General features: G+C 39.0%; 1 protein-coding gene across 1 annotated transcript in view; it reads right to left on the bottom strand.

The window, feature by feature from the left end:
* The window catches only part of pde8a (phosphodiesterase 8A), a 76,706-nt gene that overhangs the window by 28,383 nt on the left and 25,941 nt on the right, over positions 1 to 22,382 (bottom strand). The window contains exons 2-3 of the mRNA XM_084712935.1: positions 5,675 to 5,731; positions 582 to 772 (exon numbers count right to left, since the gene is read on the bottom strand). Coding sequence (XP_084569061.1) covers positions 582 to 772; positions 5,675 to 5,731 — 248 coding nt within the window. The remainder of the gene's footprint in view (positions 1 to 581; positions 773 to 5,674; positions 5,732 to 22,382) is intronic.

Here is a 22,382-nt window from a genome sequence, read left to right as displayed (position 1 = left end):
GGGAAATGTTTAAAATCCTTAGCTACATGGCAAGAATAGTTAGCTAAAAGTTGTATAATGGATGAAACAGCAAAAAGTAGTGGGTATTTGCTAATTATTTTGACCATTTAGCTACAGATTTCAATTTTATCTATTCATCTAACTTTTGCTAAGGTGAAAATAGCTAAAGATAAGGGATATACTATATGTTTGAAATCACTACCCTAACAGTTTAAAGAGTTAGCTAAAAGTAAATGGTTGAAAATGCTCCACTTGGACAACATCAGCTATTAGGTCAGTATGGTTTGCGTTCCTACTACTGCTGAATACTAACAGGTTAATTGTATGAAAAAAAAAAACATTTTAACAGTCTCTGCTGATATATAATGAATAGTCTTGAATAGCATCCAGCTTAAAATCAGTTCAAAAGTCCACTTTTGGAGCATGACGGGTGTCAATTAAGTGGAACTTGAGTACATTTGACAGGGTTGTGGGGGCCACCCCAGACAAAATACTGCTGAGAACAACTGCACTACCTCATTCTAGACACACAACAAGTAGACGAGTAGAAGTGCGTTGATGATAATAAAAGATTGGCCTACCGGCATAGTGCTTCAGCGTCAAAGTGTCTGGAATGTCTGTGGTCAATGATGACGAGGTCATGATGCTTCTCCAAGAAGCATTCAAGAGCCGACTCCGGTGTTCGTGCCATGCTGCACCTGAAGTTGGCCTTCTCACATGCCCAGCAGAAGCCATTACTCTGACTGTCCTCTTTGGCAAAAACTAAAAGTACCTGCAAAAAATAAAATAAAAATAAAAATAAAAACAGTGATGAATAAGCACATATATCCAGCTGAGTAATTTGTACTTTTAAGTGACAATGTCATACTACCACTACTACCAAAAATATGTGCTTATCTAAAATTAGAAATAAAAAGGGCTTTGCAAAGAGCAATAGTAGACAGAGAGTGTTTGATTTTTCTTCATTAATCCTCTCTTTAGTCCCCTCTGTATTGTATATATGACAAAGTATTAAGAAGTGCTTTATAAGACACATTGAAACAGACTGCAGTCTGTCCTTTGCAGGTGTGCGGAGGACTGGAGCTCATGTCAGCTGATGCTGGGTGAGAGTTGGGGTTCACCCTGGACAGGTCACCAGTTCACCACAGGGCTGTTATACTGAGACAAACAACCCTTCACACTCACATTCGCATGTAGGGGAAATTTAGAATCATGAATTAACATGCATGTCTTTGGACGGTGGGAGGAAGCCTGCAGGGAGAACATGCAAACGCCACACCAGAAACCGCGGTGCTGTGAGGTGACAGTGCTAACCACTGCACCACCACAATGCCCTGACAAATGTCAATTAAGTAATCAATTAACTGACAGATTGTTTCAAGAACTTTGAAAATTAGTCAGTGGCAATGTAAGGTATAATGTTGGCAAATATTTGTGTAGTCATTTAGCAGTTGTAAAGTATTGTGTATATCAAGAGATTGGCCTCAATAAATCAAAAAGTATCTTGTTGCAAATTGGAAACAAAGGGAAGAAAACAAATGTATAGGTCGTCTGTGCAAGCAGCTTATTTACATTTACTATTTGCAGTGACCTTAAGTGAGCTTTAGTAACCACAGCATTTATTCTGTATTATTTTGTAAGTGACATCACTTACAACACATTTATTTTCACCAAAACCACAATATTTTCCTAAACCTAACCAAGTGTATTTGTTGGTTTAACCTAACCAAACTGTGACTGTTTCAAACTATTAACCATGTGTTTAATGTAATGTGACTTCTATCACAACATGTCATGCAAAGATGTTTTTTTTCCTACAGATTAAACCTAAGGGATTAAAGTGTGTCTTATTTGAGAATAAAATGACATATTAAACAGAGCTGCACAATAAATTATTTTGACTGAAATTGCAGTTGCGATATGTGATACGATGAGTGGGAATGATCATTTTTGCATCACAATTTCCATTTTGACTGAAAACAAAAAAAAAAACAAACTTAAAATTGTGATGATTGATTGTGATGAGATTTTTGTTGGAGTTCTGTACCTGGACAACAAGACTTTTGAGGCCAGGACACATCTCCAGCACTACAGTACCTCACTAATGTGATGCTGTTTTCTCACACATTTTTCTTTTTCAAAAAAATTGCTATTTGGTTCTGGTTCTGCTGTTTGGATATTGCGTAATAATCCTGTGATTCATTGTGCAGCCCCAATATTAAATAATGTACTTTAAGTATTTCAAATACACAAATACGAACTCTTAAAATATTTTGTTACAAATTACATCATACTTTTTCTGCCCAATTTACAAATTTAATTGAAATACTGCCCATTTCTGTGTGCATCTGTGTACCTGCTGCAGCTTCATTTAAGGACATCTCTTTGGTTTGTCACAAGTATATGGAAACTATACTAAGTACTAAGTACATAAAATTGGCTGGAAAATATTATTTATTGTAAAATATCAGAAAGCTTCAGGCCTAATTGATAAGCAGCTGTGATCTGATTAGGAAAACTGTCAGAACTAATCTCAAATGATCCACACTGCGCAGTGAATTTTGTTCAGAAAAAAAAGAAAGCTACAGTGAAATGCGGTTTTGATGCATCAGTGTGTCAGCAGCTCCGAGTTGTCAAGTCATCACTGGTGCATTCATGCTCATTTGCGCCTGTCGTCCTAATCAGCCTGCAGTGCGGGCTTGACTGTGACCTCAGGCCTCCATTGGACAGGCCCTGATTGATCAGGCTCAGCTCGTACTTGGGTGCGTCACAGATTTTATTGTCCGCTGCCATGATCTATGACACAATTAGTCGAGGTGGCCTTGACTGGCTGCGGCCCCTCCCACCGGTCTGCCAAGGCTGTGGCAGAAAAGTGCTGCTGCTACCGTCAAACCGGCCATTGAGAGCATGCTCTCCCTCTGCCAGCATACTTTCATATAACCCCTTTACTTGCGTAAATACTGGACCGGAGATTTAGGCCCGCCTCCAAGAGCAGTGCTGCACTAAGAGTAGATTCATGAGTCACTCTCTCAAACAGACGTCATCTCCAACTGTTGGCAAGGAGCAGAATGAACGTGAAGAAGGGAAAGTTTGTTCTGCAGTTTTAAGTTTGCATCACACCTGTAAAATTGAGTTAAGGCACAAAGACCTGACTTTGTGAGGGAACTAGAGCGACTGTCCTCCACACAATGACGGGATAGAGGATTGGTTGCTCTGACACTCGTCCTTTTGATTCATTCTGACGATTGGCTTTATTTAAGCACCACGGCGTAGCTTCAGGCCTGAAGCACAGAACCCTCACGCCTGAGAGGGGTGTTGCTAATGCAAACCATATTCCACATATGAACATTTTCCCTACAAGCGGCAATAAGTGTCCGGGTCATAAATACATCACCGCTGAGTCCTGCAGCTATGTTCGGTACGCACAGGGAATTAGATCAGAATTCCACATTGGGATGTTGGTAGAAAAGTCAACATTCCCGCAGAGGTGGAGGAACAGGGTAATATAGACTGAGATAAGGATTTTTCACATGCCTGTTCCCAGACTTGATCTGTAATAACACACCCAGTCGCAACAGCCAAAGAAAAAAAAAAATCCAAAGTACATTCAAGTTAAATGTTTAAGTATGGACACACTGTTTATGCTCCAAAGAAACAGATGGAAAAGGCAGAGACACAAAGACAGCAAGAGGGGGGAAAAATAGTTCGAAGGGGGTAGCGAGCGTTTTGGCAGGGTCCGATCGCTCTGTCTAGAAAACATCATTGTTGAAAACAGAGAGGGCCCGGCCAAATCCTGTGAGCCGCGAGAAAAGAGGAGGAGTGGAGAGGAGGAGGGCATGACAGGATCAGCTGTGAGTGACAAAAACAGGAAGGGGATATCTCTCTACCTCGTTTTCCTACTGTGGTCACACTGGAGCGCATCAGACAATAAAGCCGAGTCTGTGCGCCCATACATGGCATTAAATTACAGGACGTCTAATGTGTTGCTTTTCTTTGACTCTCACTGACTTCATGCCATCATTGTTAGACTAAGTTTAGCAGCTGTTGTTGTTTCATTTCAATTTAAATCTGTGTTTTACTTGCAGGAGCTATGCACTCTTAGAAATAAGGGTTCTGAAAAGGTTCTTCCTAAAGATCTGAGGGTCTACCCAGAAACCTTTGCTTTTGAAGAAAGAATTTCAAATTGTACTTTTAAACGCAGATGTTTCTGGAAACCCCGTAATAAATTTATTTAATTGTGTTCTTGTGATTTTGCCTCACCTGTACAATACAATATTGTTCTTTGTAGAACCCTCAGAAGACAACAGGTTCATAGGTAGAACCCTTGGAGAAAGATGATTGTTCAAGATGAACCCATTGCTATATAAAAGGGTTCTTGGTAGAACCCTCTGAGTGACTTCTAGAGAAAACACTTTGAATATAAAGTGTTTTTGGTAAAATCCCCTGGGTGGGTTCTTGATCAAAACCTTGGAACACAAAAGGGTTCTTGGTAGAACCCTCTGGATGGGCTATTGATGAAACCATTGGAAAATAAAATGTTCTCGGTAGGACCCCCTGGGTGGCTCCTAGATGAAACATTTGCAATATAGAAGGGTTCTTGGTAGATTCCCCTGGTGGGTTCTAGATGAAACCCTTAGAATATACATTTTTTGCCCTTACACTACAGAAGAGTTCTCTGTAGAACCTCTCAATGGGGTTTCTGGGTGGAAGGTATCACCTTTTATGTTTTGTTCTAAATAGAACCCCCTGAAAGGGTTCCAAGTGGCAACTTTATAAACGGTTCCATGAGAAACCAGAGAGGGAAGAGCAGAAGAACCCTGTATTTCTAAGAGTGTTGGGCTGCAACTACCAATTACTTCATGATCGATTGTTTTGACTGTTATATTAAAAGAAGAATGTGAAAAAATGCCAATCGGAGCCCAATGTGAAATCTTCAAATATCTTGTTTTTTCTTACCAACAGTCCAAAACCCAAAATGCTCAGTTAACTACATTATATGACAAAGAAACCCCAGTAAATCCTCACATTCTGGCGGCTGGAACCAGCGACGTTTGGCATTTTTGCCTGGAAAATTAATAAACCTTTGAAAACTAAGACTTTTCGAAGTTTTCACACAACAGCCGCAACACATGCCAGTGGAACAAGCCCAGAACCAAACTGTATAATGAACCATTCAACGTCAGAGAATGTCTTATTTGCAGTGACGAAACTGGTCCATGGATCCTCTGTGCGGTCCTTCCATAACGCGCATTGTTCATTATGGTATGTTCGTGGTCATAAATGTTTGGCCTTGTTGCCCTGACAACCCAAGGCTGCGTCCCACACAATACGTCCATTAACAGCTTTTTTTTTTCCTTCTTCTTCTTTGAATGTTTGCATGGGGACTTTTTTTTTTTTCTTTAATCTCTCAGCGAGGTGTGGTATCTTTGAGAAATTCAAGATTAGTTGTTACTGCAAACACAAAGTAGGTGACGTTTTGAAATACTAATCCTAGAAAAATGCTACCAAATATTGACAGTCACACCAAGTTTAGCTGCACGGCTCAGCTAAAAGCCCCTAAATGATATGGACATAAAAATTTCACTGGAGCACTTCTGTTGTTCCTTGGAAAGCCTTAATGCATTCAACCACATAAGCATCAATCATTCAGATGTTTGGCATTGTTTTACGATACCTGAAGTGGGTCTTTAAATAACTTCATTGGTCCAAATTGCACCTCTGTTAATGTGGTCTGAAAGATAACAAGAAGAATACAAGGATTAGACAGAAATCATTGCAGAAATGTGGTATTTACAGTTTCTGTTATTTTATATGTGTATTTCCTTTACTTCAACATTGTTTAGGATCCCACAGACCCCATAATAAAATGTTTTAATACCTTTTCTTTTCCTCTGACCTTATTAAAATACCATATTTACAACGCCAAAGAGTATTATAGTGTTACCTCTTGCATATTTGATGAAGGTGACAAAAAAACAAACAAAATGATCATACATCTGCATCATTATCACACCAAACAAATGAAAAATCTCATGTTTATTATGCTGTATTGGCTATTCATGAACACATATCTATTGATGTTTAGAGTCAGCTAAACCCCAGAAAGTCCTTTTATGAACAAACTGCTATGAAACACCAGTAACACAAATCCAAATGGCCTTATTTAGGAGGAACTGGGAGGAGTTGTGCAAAGTAGGACTGTGAACAGTCATCACAGACAAAGAACCTATAAAAACCCCATTGTATTTAACTATGTCTTACTTTACTTGCGTATTTCCATTTTCTGCTAATTAGTACTTTTACTTCATGCTGCACGCTTTACTCCACTATATTTATCTGACAGCTTTATTTACTAGTTACTTTACAGATCAACATCCATGGATTTTGTCTTAATGAATCACCTCTGAGTAATTTTTAGGTTTGAAAATCATCATATCTCAATAAACTGGCAGCTTTCGGACAGCACTCGTCTAAAAAGATTTTGATCAGCTCTGAGAACCAAACATGAGCACAATTAAAGATTGATATGTAGGCCTTACCTGAAAGTAAATTGTTAAAAGTGTATGGAAACATTTTGTTTTATTTGCATTCGATCTGATATTAGTGTAAGCTAAGTTTGTGTGTGTGTGTATGTTACTGGATGTGATGTCATAAGAAAATGACAATACACATTATGGAAAAATAGGATCACTATGAATTACAATCACTTAAAATCACCTCAATTAATTCTCTCGTTTTTCCAACTTTCAAAATGTGGTAAAAGTTAATTATTTTCTTCCTCCTTTTGCTGGGGACCCCCTACAACCCACTCAAGGACCCCTGTTGGTCCCTTGAGCTCAGTTTGAAAACCACTGGACTGAACTATCTAAAATAAAATAGTTTAAATTAGCTCCACCTCCACCACCTTCAAAAGCTTCTTACACATCATTGCATCAGTCATCACCAGCACTTCAAATACATTTTGCTAATTACACATACTTTTACTTCATTGACATTTTCAACCTGTACTAGAACACGTTCATAATACGGTATTGCTACTATTTCTCAATTAAAGGGTCTGGATACTTCTTTCATCACTCATTTTAGGATTCAATTATAGCCACTACTGCCACAAACATTGGGGCTTTTGCACAGAACATAAAGTCTTTTAAAATTTGCAGCACCTTGGCCTGTTACAACATAGTAAAACAGTTTATTCGTGACTGCTTCTGTAATAATAATCCACTAATATAATCTACATAATCACATATAACACCATGAAATGGGCTACTCCATAGCAGGACTTTTACTTCAGTATTTTTACTATAACTGCAAAATTGGGACTTTTGCACAGTACATCAAATCTTTTAAAATTAGCTGCACCTTGACCTTTCACAAGAATAAAATGCTGCTTACACATAAATGCATCTATAATAATTACCCAATAATATAATTTCTCTATATTTTGAAAGCAGGAGTACACACACACACACTCACATATATTAATATATATATATATATATATTTTTTTTTTTTTTTTTTTTTTTTTTTTTACATTTCGGTATTATTACTTTCACCTAAGTAAAGGATGTGTGTAGCCTTCCAGCACCGACTGATCAGCAAAAACAAATGCTGGTAATTTAACCTCCTGATTTTTAATTCAAACATACAATAAAGTTGTGAAAATACAAAAAAGAGACAGATTCCACACAGACAGGTTTTCAACTCATTACACGTTCCCTTCATGAGTTTACTCTTTTATGTCTGCAAATAATTTAGCTTCCTTCCTGCTAAATGGAACCCAGCTCAGGGGTTAGTAACCATAGCAACCAAGCCCCTTGCGGACCGCCATCCCTCTAGAATTCCTCTTCTCCGTAAACAATCTACACATGTGAGGAGGAATACAGAGAGGAATTTTAGAGCATGCCGGGCAGCAGTAAATCACTTCTTGCTAAATTGTAAGCCTTTTGAAAGCTCCATGAAACAACAAAGGGGGGGAAGAAAAAGCTGATTAGCCCCTCGGTTGTAGCCAAATTGACGTCATCATGACACTGGGCCGTTTGTTGTAGCTGTCCACAAACAAGGAGTATGGCATCAGGATGGCTGCAAGCTGATGCTCTGTGATCATCTGATCTTTCACAGACACGAGGACCTGGTCGCATGATGGGCTCATGTGCACCAGAGAGACAGTATGCATGTGTTGGTGTGTGTGCGTTCCTCTGTGTTTGTGTGTGGCTATATAATGGGGACAAACATATGGAAATGCCACAAACTCATGCTTTTCCAAGAGGGTTTGACCAAACAAGACCTAGTTTTCCTGTTGTCAGATATGATTTGAATTACTCCGACCACGTGTGTCAGAACAAATAACTCAGCCCTCAGCTTTATTAGTTTTGATGAGAGATTCAAACCACACATTTATTTTCCTCTGGAGGTGAAACAAAACATTCTCTATTCTATAGACTACTGCTGGGCAGGCTTGGGGAGTAATAGATTACATGTGATGTGATTATGTGGTAACTGTAATCCATTACAGTTAGAGAAAATAGACTTATACATATTTTAGTAAATATGGGGACTATTAGCAGGGTTACAATTTCATAATACAGTTTAAGACAGAGAACAATATACTAAATGTGTGCATTACAACACTTCACGACTCTCACAATACCACTCTGGTCTCAAGTGAAACCTGCTAATCTTACATCCAATTCCTTATCAGGTCCTCTAGTGAAAAAAAATGTTTCAGTGGGTAGAAAATTCAACATTATTTCATCTTTAAATAGAAAAGGGGAACAACATCTCAGTACAGTAACAGTTCTGCCTTCAGAGGTGAAAATGCTGTCATCATCGAACAACTCAACATCTAATTTAAATAAAGATTTACAGGAATGATCAGCTGCTAACGTTAGCTTCACAGACCAACCATTAATGTTAGCTACCCAGACCAACCGCTAACATCAGCTACCCAGACCAACCACTAATGTTAGCTATGTAGACTAACTGCTAGCATTAGCTATGCAGGCAACCATTAATGTTAGCTATACAGACCAACCACTCACATTAGCTATGCAGACCAACCACTAATGTTAGCTACATAGACCAACAGCTAATGTTAGCTACCCAGACCAACCGCTAACATCAGCTATACAGACCAACCACTCACATTAGCTATACAGACCAACCACTAATGTTAGCTACATAGACCAACAGCTAATGTTAGCTACCCAGACAAACCGCTAACATCAGCTATACAGACCAACCACTAATGTTAGCTACATAGACTAACCACTAGCATAAGCTATGCAGACAATTGCTAATGTTAGCTACACAGATCAACTGCTAATGTTAGCTGCACAGACCAATAGCTTATGTTAAGATGGCCCCACACTACAGGACTTTTAAAATCCTAACTTTTTAAAAATCTGGTTGCACCTCTTCTCTCTGATCTCAAACACACACACACTACAAGATTTAAAAATAATGGCAAACACCAGAAGATATTATGATATCATGAAGAACGTGATCTTGATGATTTCATGTTGAAGCAGATGTGAACAATGGGGATGGATGTAACAGTACAATGTAATGTTAGCATCACAGACTAACAACTAATGTTAGCTCCAGAGATCAACCGCTAACATTAGCTACACAGACCAACTGCTAACACTGTCCAGCAACAACTAAAAAATATTTTGAACTATAGGTGGTGATGTAAGTGTAAAATGTAAGTGTGAAATGTAAATACCATACTTAACAAAGTACATTTAAATGGGTATAATTACTGCTATAGCTGGACAAACAATAAACCTAACAACCAACATAAAACATTCCATTAGGCTCAACAATTTCACCATATTTGATGTAAAGGTGATCCAAAAGTAATGGAAAGTAATCAAGTTATGTTACTTTAACATTATGATACTTGAATTAGGTCACTGATTGCATTTTTAACAAGTAATTATCAACTATATCAGAATACATTTTAAAAGTAACCCTCCCACCCCTGCTGCTGGGTAAATGTCACAGATGGTGGCTGCACAAAAATACACCACACATAGAAGTCGTGTTTCCACTGTGATGCCGTTTGTTGGTGAGCTAGTTGAGGTCAGGGTCTCTGACGTATGGAGTTTGGCCACAGAGCCTCCAGCGAGCCGAGGGCCTAGCAGGAGCAGTACGCAGCGCTCTCTGTCTCCATCCAGGGAGACTTCCCTCTCTAACTGACACTGACACAACCAATGCAACTGCAGCTGGGGTTGTGTAACGCAAATAGCCAGCCTGCCACACACACACACACACACACACACACACACAGAGAGCTGAACAAGTCCGCCAGCCTCTTCGGGCAACATACTCCTCTTGTACAGTACACACACACACACATGCACACACTCACTGCAATGAATCACTCAGCCAAGCATTTGCATCCCGCAAACATCATGCTGGCACTCAACCAGAGGCAAACAAAGCAAGGGAAGTGAGTGAGCATGTAGGCCAGGCAGGCGAGGGGAGTACGGACATGGAGAGTACGTCTACGTCATCCACGTCCCGCCCTCCTGCTATATGCTGCTGTGTGTACCAGTCACACTGAGATCGCTCGCTCCGTGTGCACATGGGCCACTTGTTCATCAGATGACAAGTTTGTTGAGCAGCAGGGCAGAGTGCAGATGTGCTTTACAATAGAGGTCTGAGTTGAATGCAATGCATTCTGGTCCTTGTAGTTGGTGTTAGCCCATAGTTTTCTAATTAATCTGGGTGATAACTCAATAAAGTACTTAACTGACTCTCAGTTAACAGTTATACTGAGTTCAGAATCAAACAGTATCATGCCAATGTAGTTTTATCATGTTACTGTTCTACAGATTTTCTAACATTTTTATTTTATACATATATTTACAGTTTAGGCTATTTTAATTAATAACAGTAGAGCACAGCTCAGCTTTTTGCATGTGGTTTTGTACCCTTTTGCCATATATCAGTATTAATGTTAGTAATTTGAAACATATCTCCAAACACCACTGCACATGTATTATCTAAAAGAGCCAGATTATTTCTTGTTAGCCTGGGAAAAAGATGAATCTGTGAGCAGATACATCTACCCACCCTCATCCCAAAATGCATTGTTTTTTCCTCTGGCCTGTAGTGCCACTTATCCATCTAGGTTTTTTTTTTTTTTTGTTTGTCTTTTGTTTTTGGTGTGAGTTGCAGAGTTACTACAGAACTACTTTGTTTCTACTAGAAAGAAGATGGATAGAAAGCAGACAGCAGAAAAATAGCACTACAGGGCAGGTGAAAGAATATGCATTTTTGATTTTGAGGTGAACTGTCCCTTTAAGGTAAGATTTACTGCAGGACTGTGGCATTAGCTTGACCAAACTGTACCTAAACTGGCACCTGGAAGTACATGTATGAGCAGTTTGTATTAAGTAATTAGTTCATGGTAATTTGACTGAGAAAAGTTATTATGCATATAAGCACAACAAACTAAGACTTAAAAATGCAAACTTAACCTTTAAGGCCCTTATCTTTAGGTTTTATTTTGCTTAGGTGGAGTAATATTACCAAACATGTTTACAGCTTATCTAGTTTATGTTGCAACAATCAAACCTGTTTTCTCCTAAAAATCAACACCTCAAGTCTGCGTATCTGCTGATGCAGACCACCAAACCAACACCAGTGCTCTCTTTTTCCCACATTTTAAATATGTATGCCAATCTGTGAGGAACTCATTGGGATTTTTTTTCTGTAAGGGATGCCAGGGATGCTGTGGTACCAAACACCGAGTCAAAGCCACACAGTGATTAAATAAACGCAGCTGAAAGCAGAAGCCTCAAATTTTATAACTATACTGATATAGAAACCGTATGTATAAGGTGGATCGGTCACATCAATGGCCAAAAATCCAGTCAGTGAGGTCAGTTAACAAATAAATCTCTAATTACAAAAAAACTATTTATACTTTAAACAGTGAACCTGGAGACCTGCGCTGCTTTTCTGATGCCCCATCTCCCTTTTTCTCCTGTTCCTATATTTTCACATCTAACAGGGTTAATAGCCCTGCCCTCCTTAGTTACTGTTGCTACGTCTGTCAAGCTTTCCATTCTCACACTGCACGCATTCACCAGTTCACAGCGATCGTGGTGGCAGATTTAACACCAAAATTGGCGGCGACTGTTGAAACACGAGGTCTTTGATTCCGCAGAGGAACAAACAAAAGCAGCTTCTCATTGCTAGCTGATGATGGTGGATTTTGTTGACTAAAATTATGACTCTAACTAGCATTAGTGCTAGCCACATAAAAACTTTTTCTAAATTGCTCATGTAAAATATCTTATCAAAGGAGGCATGTCGAGAAAAACACATGCATTTTAGAAGCCATTTTTTAACATCTATGCTACTGTCCAATTGGTTGAGTCTTTCCTCTGCGCTGTAGATGTGAGTATTTATTTCCCTCAGCACTGGAAGGCAGCAATTGTAGAAGTCGTGCAACGTAACACGTACATATATAGGTTGCCTTGTACCAATACCAAATGATGTGTCACAAAATGATTAAATTATTGTACATTATGGGACTTTTGGCACTGTTGATCGTACATCGTACAAAGGGCAAAACTGTCGTACAAATACAATAATTATCGTACATCTGGCAACACTGTCTCACACAAAATCACAGGAAAACAGGGTTGAGATCAAAAAAATACCTTTAAGGAGTCATCATAATGCTGGAATTCAAAATGAAAACCTCGAGTGTGTTTAATAAAACAACCTCTAAAATGAGTCTCTCGCTGTGAGGTGACAGTTTCCAGGCCGACAGCTTCAAACAGTCTCACGTCATGTGATCTCACACCTTTCCTCCGTGTTCAGGCCGCTCTGACCACACCAGAGCTGCGAGGTGTCTACAGTCATCTCGAGCGTTCAACACACCTAATGTATTTACATAGCGGAGTTGCCTCTGACCCTATATCCTGCTCCCAGTGCATCCGGCCCTATAGATCTCCTCCTCCTCCTCCTCCTCCTCCTCCTCCTCTCCTCCAGCCCACCAGCTTTTCTGTCTCACACACTCATACACACACATACACCATACACACTGGGAGAGTGGCTTTCCACTAAAGTGAAAAACAGGAAATTGGATGACATTGTTCGGTGCGCCGACGTCAGCAGTGAGAGATAGAAAGAGTAAACAGCTTCCTCCACCCCAGAGCTGGGACCAGGATGCAGGGAATCTTGGGATGCCTGCCCTGCTTGTGCGTCTTAGGAAAACGTGCATGGCCGCCCCGTTCGCCCCGCTAACAATCTCCAGATCCCACAGCTCTCTTTCTCCCTCCCACTCCTCCTTCTTCTTCTTCCTCACCTCCCCAACGTCACTTTGTCCTTCCTTAAAACTTCTCCACACGTTTTTTAAGTGGAGTATTATATGCAGAGCTGATGACACTATGACAACATTAGAGGGGATCAACATTTCTTCTTCAGATGGAGTCAAAAGTGTCCGTCTCACAACTAGTGGTGAGGCGTTTTGTGTGGGTTTGTGTATATGTGTTCCTGTCTAAAAGTGTGAATCAAATGGAGATGAATCAATGTTCTTCATTAGGTCTGATTAAGGGGAGCAGTCCCACAGCCACAGGTGTGGACGCACACTATGTACCAGACAGATGGACAGACAGTCAGACAGTCAGACGCACTAACTCTCACACACACTGAGCTAAGTGACGGTCTAAATGGCACTGAGTGACACATGAGCCTCGCCACACGCTGAGCCACTCAGATAGCGGTGCTAGCTGCCCATGCTGTGTGTGTTACCTCAAAGAGAATAATTCACTTTCATGTGTGGCCCACTTACATTCGCTGTTCATAGATCTGCACCGAAGCCATCGATGACACTGGGGTTTCAAACCTGCAACTCCCTCTGACGCTGACAAATCAATGACCAGCCTCGCCAAATTCACTTCAGCAAAATCAATAAAAGAATAAAAGCAAGACTACAAAAATCATGCAAGAATCAGTCCAATTATAACCATGTATCTCAAGATATGTTGAGGAGTGGTGTGTCTTTAGTGACTGAGGAGGTTTTCCTACTTTCCAATATAAAAAACATTTAAAAAACAGCTGGACTATTGGAAAAATGCATCATCAAAGCTGAAAACACAGCTGCTGGAGATACATGGTTTTCAAAGGGCAGCTATGATGATATACAGAAATGGTGATTTGGAAAAAAAGAAATGTGTAAGGTTGAAGTTAAATGTTATATCACAATAACCAATAAAAAAAAGCTGATTGGAAATGGGCTGTCACAATATCAGATTTTCACTACACGATTATCAAGGTCAAAGAATTCATGATAACGACATTAACACATATTTATAAAAACTGGAAAAGAAATACTATAAGTAAAATTCATCTTTAATTTTGTTTTATTGTTGCTTTTGTCTCTTTTTTGGCAAATAGTATATACTGGATATGATGATATAGGTCTGTCACAATAACTTATTTTGTTGGACGATATATTGTCTCAAAAATAACTGCACTAAAGGATATTACTGTCATTTTAAGAGCATTTTATGTCACCGATATAGATGACAGTGTACCGGCAATATGACATATTACTATCATTCTTTCAAAGAGCAATGAACTTTAAATTTGGGCAGCAGACGGCAGGAGAGCAGACGCAGCCCAACCAGAAATGACAACAAAACGTGTCTCATACTTAGCATAGTTGTTTCCATTCATTCAGCTTGTAAAGGCTGTGAAAAAAACTGCTCCCGAGTACAAATAATTGTAAAGAAAACCATTCTGTTTATGCTGATATCATGTTCATTAAAATGTTGGTGACATTTTTATGTAAACAAATACACATATAATCGAAAGAAATAATATCCTACAATATATGGGCATGACCTTTAGAATTTTTTCTGACCTTAGCGATGTAACTATCATGACAGGCTTAAGTACGACACATAAACTGTATGTTTTGTGTTCGCTGTATAAAATCTGTATGACCACAATTGTCTAACATTCATGCGTCATGTTATAGACAAATGCAAAGTCTACGTCTGCTTCTCATTGTGTGTAAAACCCACACACAGACATAAATGGTGAACAATTAGATTGTATTATAAAAAAAAAAAAAAAAAGGCAACCTGCAACCTGTACACGGTGTCTCTGTGTCTTTACAGTCTGCCTCCATTAATGAGAACTACGGCTGTGTCCGAAATGATTCACTATTCTCTATACAGGCTGTTGTTATGAAGAGGACTGTCTGTATTGCGTGTTAGTTTGCAAAATTAATTAAAACTATTGGACCCTATTGAAGTCATTCCTTTCATCCAGCATGGTGACAGTTACAGTAACACTCACTTAGTGACCATTAATTTTTCACTACATTTGTCCGTGTATGGTGGTATATTTTTAGTTCACTATATAGGATACAATAAATCCCATCAGACAAAATGGCAAACACACTATACGGCCGACCATACAATGAATAGTGAGCAATTTCGTACACGCATTTCTGCATCACAAACTTTAAAAAAACTGAACTAATCGGATGCATCGTTATTTCATCATCTATAAACCCCTTTTCGTTCTGTGTTCAGTGTGAAGCAAATGATGATAAAGTGACGAAGTGATGATTATGTGCGAGAATTCAGAGCTGGATGTGTTGGTATTTCTCAGTAATCCCTCAGCGGGGATTTCACATTACTACTTACTTTTAAAAATAATTTATATTATTTTATATCTATTTAACCCCCCTGTATGAAGTCATATATAAAACCACTGCTTCAAGATATGTAAATGACTGTGAACCTGTCGATGTTAATTAAAAATTTAAAAAAACAACAACAAAAAAAAAAACACTGCTTCAGTGTACAGGTGCTGCAGGATTCACACACTTTGTCAGTGATTAAGCCCAGAAGTCGAGACACTAATACAACTTCCCATGTTACTACCACTTCCTTTCCTTCAGTGTCTTCCCTTTATTTTCCTGCACACTGATTTCCTTTGCTCTCAGATCGACTGATTTATTTACATGTTTTGTTTACATGAGCCATATTGCAGAGACTTGCATTAGGAAGAGTCTAAAATGGGGTTTTCCCATTTGGTATACAAAAGCAAGTTTTAACTAACCAACAGCTTATCTTACTTCAAACTATTTTGTCTTAGAAAATCCTAAACACAACACAACCAACATTACATTTCTTATCTCACCAAGTTTAACAAGTTTGCAACTGTTGTTCTTTTTTCATCTTTAAAATATAATAGAAAAATGAGCAAAAACCACAAGGGGCACTTAACTTCAAGACAGATGAAGTTTTGGTAACATCTATAGAGAAATCTAACTATGTTCTTTTTGGGAAATTTTCAACAGCGCCAACATGACAGATAAAAGAAACAGTAAGACAGCAGACACAGTCCCTGCCGTATCCGACATCCATTATATAAAAGCAATAAAAGAGCAGCCAAACTAATAAAACAAGTTACACTACCATTAGTTTATGTTAGCAAGCACTACTGTCAGTCAGTTATTAAAATATTTACCACTACAAGTGGGAAAACCTGGACAGCTTCAGTTATCTAAAAGTTAGTTAGTAGAGTTTATTTATGATTTAAGGAAGTTATGGATGCTTGAATATTGACTGGGGAACTGTTCATCTGTAATGGCTTTTATCCTAAACAGGTCTTTACCCTAATCACCATGGTTATCAAACAATTAACCTAAAGATAGGAGCTGTAAATTAGGAAGTTTCTGTAATACAGCCTCTGATGTACAGCACATGCATCTCACATGATTTAACAGCAGTGGAAAAGCAGAGATGACAGCAGTGCTTTAAAAAGGACAAATAAAAAAAAAAAAAAAAAAGAGAGAGAGAGAACTACACCTGCCAATCGTACCACTGTGCAGAAGGAAGCGTGCATCTACTCATGGATGAGAGGCTAGCTAGCTGGGTGATGTGGTTTGTGGGTGTAGTTTCAGTAGAAAGAAAAAATCGTTCCTACGTGAAACTGCTAACAACAGGGTCTGTGGATTATCTTGAGTGACCGGGTCATGATTTCTGAAAAGAGACATTTATCTTAAGTGTATTTTTTTTTGGGGATTCCATTAGATCAGAGAGAAAACACACACCTCTACAGATGATATCTAGATGGATAAGTAGCACTACAGGCCAGAGGAAAAATATGAATTTTTAATTTTGGGGTGAACTGTCCCTTTAATGCTGTATTCAAACGACAGTTGAAAGACTTCCGAGTGAAAAAAAAAACAACCCACACCCTCCCCCACCCAAATAGAAATTAGACACTCGTCTAATGTGTTAATGTAATTGCAGTTCATCCGTTGAGAAAAATAACTGCAGCCGTGTGTATTCTGGCTCTGTCCACATGTCTTATCCATGGTGACCAAGCCCACAGTCAGCCAGGCAGAAGACTTTAGTTGAGTCACTGGCATGGCTGAGGGAAACTAGGCCACTGTGGATCGGTTTGTCCCAGAACATCCTCGCTTTCTCTGGATTTCTATCTCTGCCTCTGTCTCACACACTCACTCTCTCTGTCAGTCTGCGTGGTGGAACGCACCGCAGAGGAAAAGACCGACCTCCTGGAACAAAAACTACAATATCCTGTAAAGAATACACTCCAGCATAATTATTAACTTAACATTTTTAATGAGCAAAACTTGATTCAACTAAATGTTTGGTTTTTAATTCATTCGTGTAATATCTCGCAGTGTTTTTTTTTTCTTGTTGTTCAAAGGTCGGATGTATCGTCATGAGATGAACACCGCGCCTCCTTTCACCTTCTGTGACGACTGTTCAACTGTGTACACATGACGTGACAGAAAATACATCTATGGTAAATGAGCAGTTTTTTTCAATAATCCCTAAAAGGTGCTTCACACTTGTGATCTGTAATGGAGGCAGGATATTTTAGTTAAACAATAATTGTCAGAAATTACAGCAGGGCACTGAAACAGTAAACTGTCACTGGTATTTTTTTTTTTTTTTTATAATTTTTTATAAATAAAATCTAAAAACACACACACACACACAGAAATAGTGCAATACATATGTATTAAATCTGAATTAAGAAAAAGAAAAAAGAAAATGCTGCCTATAAAGCTAACAAATATAAATATTCTGATATAAAAAAAAGTTTTCATAGGTGCTTATCGGACAAAATAAATGCTAAGGATGATAATTGATAAGAATAAATGATCAAATCTGTAATTATTATTATTTTTAGATTTATGCTTTGAAATGCAATTTGAGTTAGGCCTGAAACTAACAATCATTGTCATTATTGATTAATCTTAATCTATTACTTTTATGATTAACTGGTCAATAACTTATGCTGCATTCACATGCTCCTTGTTCCCATTTCCCAAGTTTTAATTTTTCTGACTTTTTCTGACTTTGGTGTGTTCAGATTTACAGGTAGAATCAGTAGAATTTGTCTGAACCGTTTGTAAACGCACCAGAAAGGCACTCGCCAAAGTTTTGGGTTGGTAAAACATCCCGGGCACAGACATACAGACAGAGGATCGGGTCTGTGCAGATACAGACGCCATCACGCACTTCCAGTCGATCAAAAGCGTTGATTAAAAGGGATGATGTTTATACGAGTTACACATTGTTTCTTAAAGAAAATGTTAGACATTATGCCTTTAAGTCGTAATGTGGAAACAACATGGACCCTACAAAGAGTGAGGGTGCTGTTGTTAACTTAAACAATTTATCAATCGACTAACTTTTTTCAGCCCTAATCTGAGCTGCAACTCATTTATTATTGTTCTATCAAATGCCATCTTAGCAGGTATAAAATCAGCACTTATAAAAAATATATATCACATTTAACTATAAGCGCCTATACTTATGGTCCTTTTTTTTTAAACCAGTGTTTGCAAAGTGCTTTATAAAAAGAGTTCTGTCAGATCACAAGACAAACCCCCCCCCCCCAGGGGCAAATGAACAACAACAAAAAAATCTTTCACAGGGAAAAACATAGAATTAATCTTGGGAAAGGTCACTAAAAAAATGGCACCACTTTTCAGGACTGGGAGGTTTATACTGGGCATCCTGACAAAGAACAGATCAGTGATAAAAATCAAAGAAAACATTTGCAGTAGTAATACATTACATCATCAAGCCAGACACGCCCAAAATCCACTATAGATAGTCATCAAAATAATAGTACATTTCAGCTACTGTTATTGCTTTCTGATAAACCTCTTAGTTATCTAAAGTTTAAAAGGATTAGATTTCCACTACGCCTCACACACAGACCAACGATCTGCAGCTTTCTGCCAGACTGTGACTTCATATCATATCACAAGCTCGACACCCGTCACGCCACGTAAACCCAAACATTATTAAATCTGTCATGACATCACATCCCGCACACGTCTACCAACAGGTGACGATATGGCCTGCGATATAAAAAAATGTGTCTCACATGCTCCACAGTCAGCACAGCTGTGAAAATATGATTTCCAGAATTATTTAAAATTTGCCACATTAATACCGCACAGAGGAAAGTGACAGTGAATGTTGTTCCTGGTGTGTAGTGTGACCTCAAGAAGCCAGCAGCTGCTGACTTAAGCTTTGGTATGTTAAAGGGAGAGTAAGGATTATTTCAAGAGGGGTTGTATGAGGTACTTATCCATAGCCGGTGTATTACCTACAGCGGGCGGAGGTCGACGTGTCCCTGGTTTGGGGCAGAAAGCACAGCGGTGGACTGCTAAGGACAGGATCGGCAGCAAAACTGCGCGCTATGTTCAGAATATTTTCACCACTTCACCTTGTCATCACACAGCCTTTCACATAATGTTATATAAGCTGTTATATCACTCTCATCAAAGCCACTGGACTCCTTTTGCAAAATTAGTCATTTTGCCTCGTAGAAGTTGCAGCCTCGATCAGCTAGTTTGTTTGTGTTAATGTTTGACTTCTGTGAGTCCGATCGAGGCGGCAGTAGACCAGCAACTCCGGTGTTCTGCAAGGTAAAATGACTATTTTTGATGGTAGATAGGCCTTTATTTAGGTATCTCTTTCTCTGAAACCTAGTACATTGCTTAGCTTCCTACACCAGTGATCCTGCTGACCTTCAGACTGGGGGCGGCTGACTGCCATCAACTGTATGTAATACACTGACTGTGCATAAGTACCTCATACAACCCCACTTCAAATAATCCTTAACTGTCCCTTTAAGCTTTGGTATGTTGAGTGATGGTAAGTCAAGGTAAGTTAATGATTTGAGTAATATTACAGTAGCTTGCAAGGCTTTGTGCCGTTTGTTATACATGCAGCTGCCACTCGTTGTAGACAGGTCGGGCCTGTGGAGCAAAATATGACTTATAATGAAAGTAGTTCTACAAATAATGTTAAACAAAACTGAAACTTGACCCAAGAACGCACAGACTTTACAAAATAACACACATGCACAAGATATGATGCGCACTTCTTCCACATGCCGCTCCAAATACAACGATTTCTAATCAGTCACGCATAAAAGTGCACACACACACATGCACTCACACACGCTCATTGTTTTTCGAGCAGTGCTTCCAGAGTACGCCCTGACCTTTATTCTGTCTGCAGTGACATCTCTCCTACCTCACCAGATAGTGCGGAAATTCAAGCATACGGGAATGCGCGCACACACGCACACGCACACACACCCACACACACACACACACACACACACACAGAGGGAAGACACCGAGTAACTCACAGGAGACTGAACTTGTCCTGGAATTCAGTCCCAAACGCCCTTGAATGACGTCCGTGGTTTAAAAATACAGAGTTTGCAGAAAATGGATAGGTTACTTCATCCTTGGTGACCTGTCCCTGTTTCTCACTGGTGTGTTCCACACCTCGCAAGCATCGCCTCAGATTATACCACACAAAAAGCATCGGATGTGCTCCGCTGCTCAATTGCAATCTGTGTTTTTTTTTTACAGTTCAACAAAGAAGAACGAAAAATAGTTGTGTTCAGAAGTGGCAAAAGTACACACAGTCATTTCTCAAGTGGAAGTACAGATACTTGTGTAAAAAAAAGACTGGTAAAAGTGGAAGTTCTGATTTGACTTCTTTACTCAAGTAAAAGTGAAAAATTACAGATTTTGAAATGGAATTTAAAAGAAGCCGTCCTACGGTAATTTCCTGTTACATCTTTTACGTCTTGTTACCTCTTTTATACTGTCTTATGTCTTTTTTGTCTTGTTATATAATTTGTGTATCACTCTCTTTTTTGTATTGTTACGTCTTTTTTTTAATCTAACTATGTTTTTTGTCTTGTCATGTCTGGTTACATGTTTTCTGTCTTTTGCATCTTGTTACACCTATTTTGCCTTGTTACATCTTTCAAGTCTCCTTGCTATGTCTTTTTGTCTTGTAACATTGTCTTTTGTCTTTTTGTGATTTTTATCTCTTGCTACCTCTTTATATCATCTTGGTTTGTCTTTGTCTTGATGTTTCTTATATCTTATTTCTTGTTGTGTCTTTTATGTTGTCTTGTTACCTCTTTTACATCGTCTTATTACCTCCTTTTTGTATCATTATATGTATTTTCTGACTTTTTACATCTTTTATGTCATTTTGTTACGTCTCTTTCACTTTTCCCTCTTGTTACCTCTTTTACATCATCTTGGTGTGCCTTTTTTGTCTTGTTATGTGTTTTTTTTTGTCTTGATCTGTCTTATTACGTCAAGTATCAAGCCTTTGAGTAGAAAGTAGAGATAATTGTGTTAACACGTAGGGTGTAAAAGTATAAAGTTGTCAGAAAAATAAATACTCAAGTAGACACCTGAAAACTCTATTTATGTAGAGTAATGAAATATGTGTACTTCGTTACCTCCTACCTCCGTAAATGTTTAATTCCTGCAAGCTTGTAAATTCATACTGAGTGCAGCATTTATTCTGCTCCCACAGTGGAAATCTGTGTGGTGACTAAAATAAGATGTGTACTTAGATCATATGTACACGTGTGTGACATCAGAGCACATGCTGCATTCCCTCAGCTCGTGACGCTGCCTGAGCCTGCGTGCCTACCCTGTGTCCATAGCGCTGCGAGTGTGTATGTGATCTGTGCGTCACTGTGCCAAGGAGAGTAACTGAGGCCTGGCAGCGGAGCGGTTCCTGCCGACAGGCCGAGTGACGACGAGGGCTAGAGACTGCGCTCAGAGCCCTCACACACGCTGGCCCACGGGGATATGAGGAGAAGAGCAGGAGCGGCAGAGAGATGCGCTCATTAAACATGGAGAGAAATACATGAGGCTGTTTGCTGCACCACTGCATGTAAGCTAACTGTGAGGATGAAACTGATGCTGGGATGTCTGAGGTTTCAAATCAAAAGACAGAAGAGATTTTAATGAGATCAGATTGCCCAAATGGTCGATCAAAAGAAAATTTGTGGCC

Source organism: Lutjanus erythropterus, chromosome 1, assembly GCF_056507025.1.
Source record: "Lutjanus erythropterus isolate fLutEry1 chromosome 1, fLutEry1.hap2, whole genome shotgun sequence".
NCBI classification, from domain to species: Eukaryota; Metazoa; Chordata; class Actinopteri; order Lutjaniformes; family Lutjanidae; genus Lutjanus; species Lutjanus erythropterus.
This window is presented reverse-complemented; position numbering and strand designations above follow the sequence as displayed.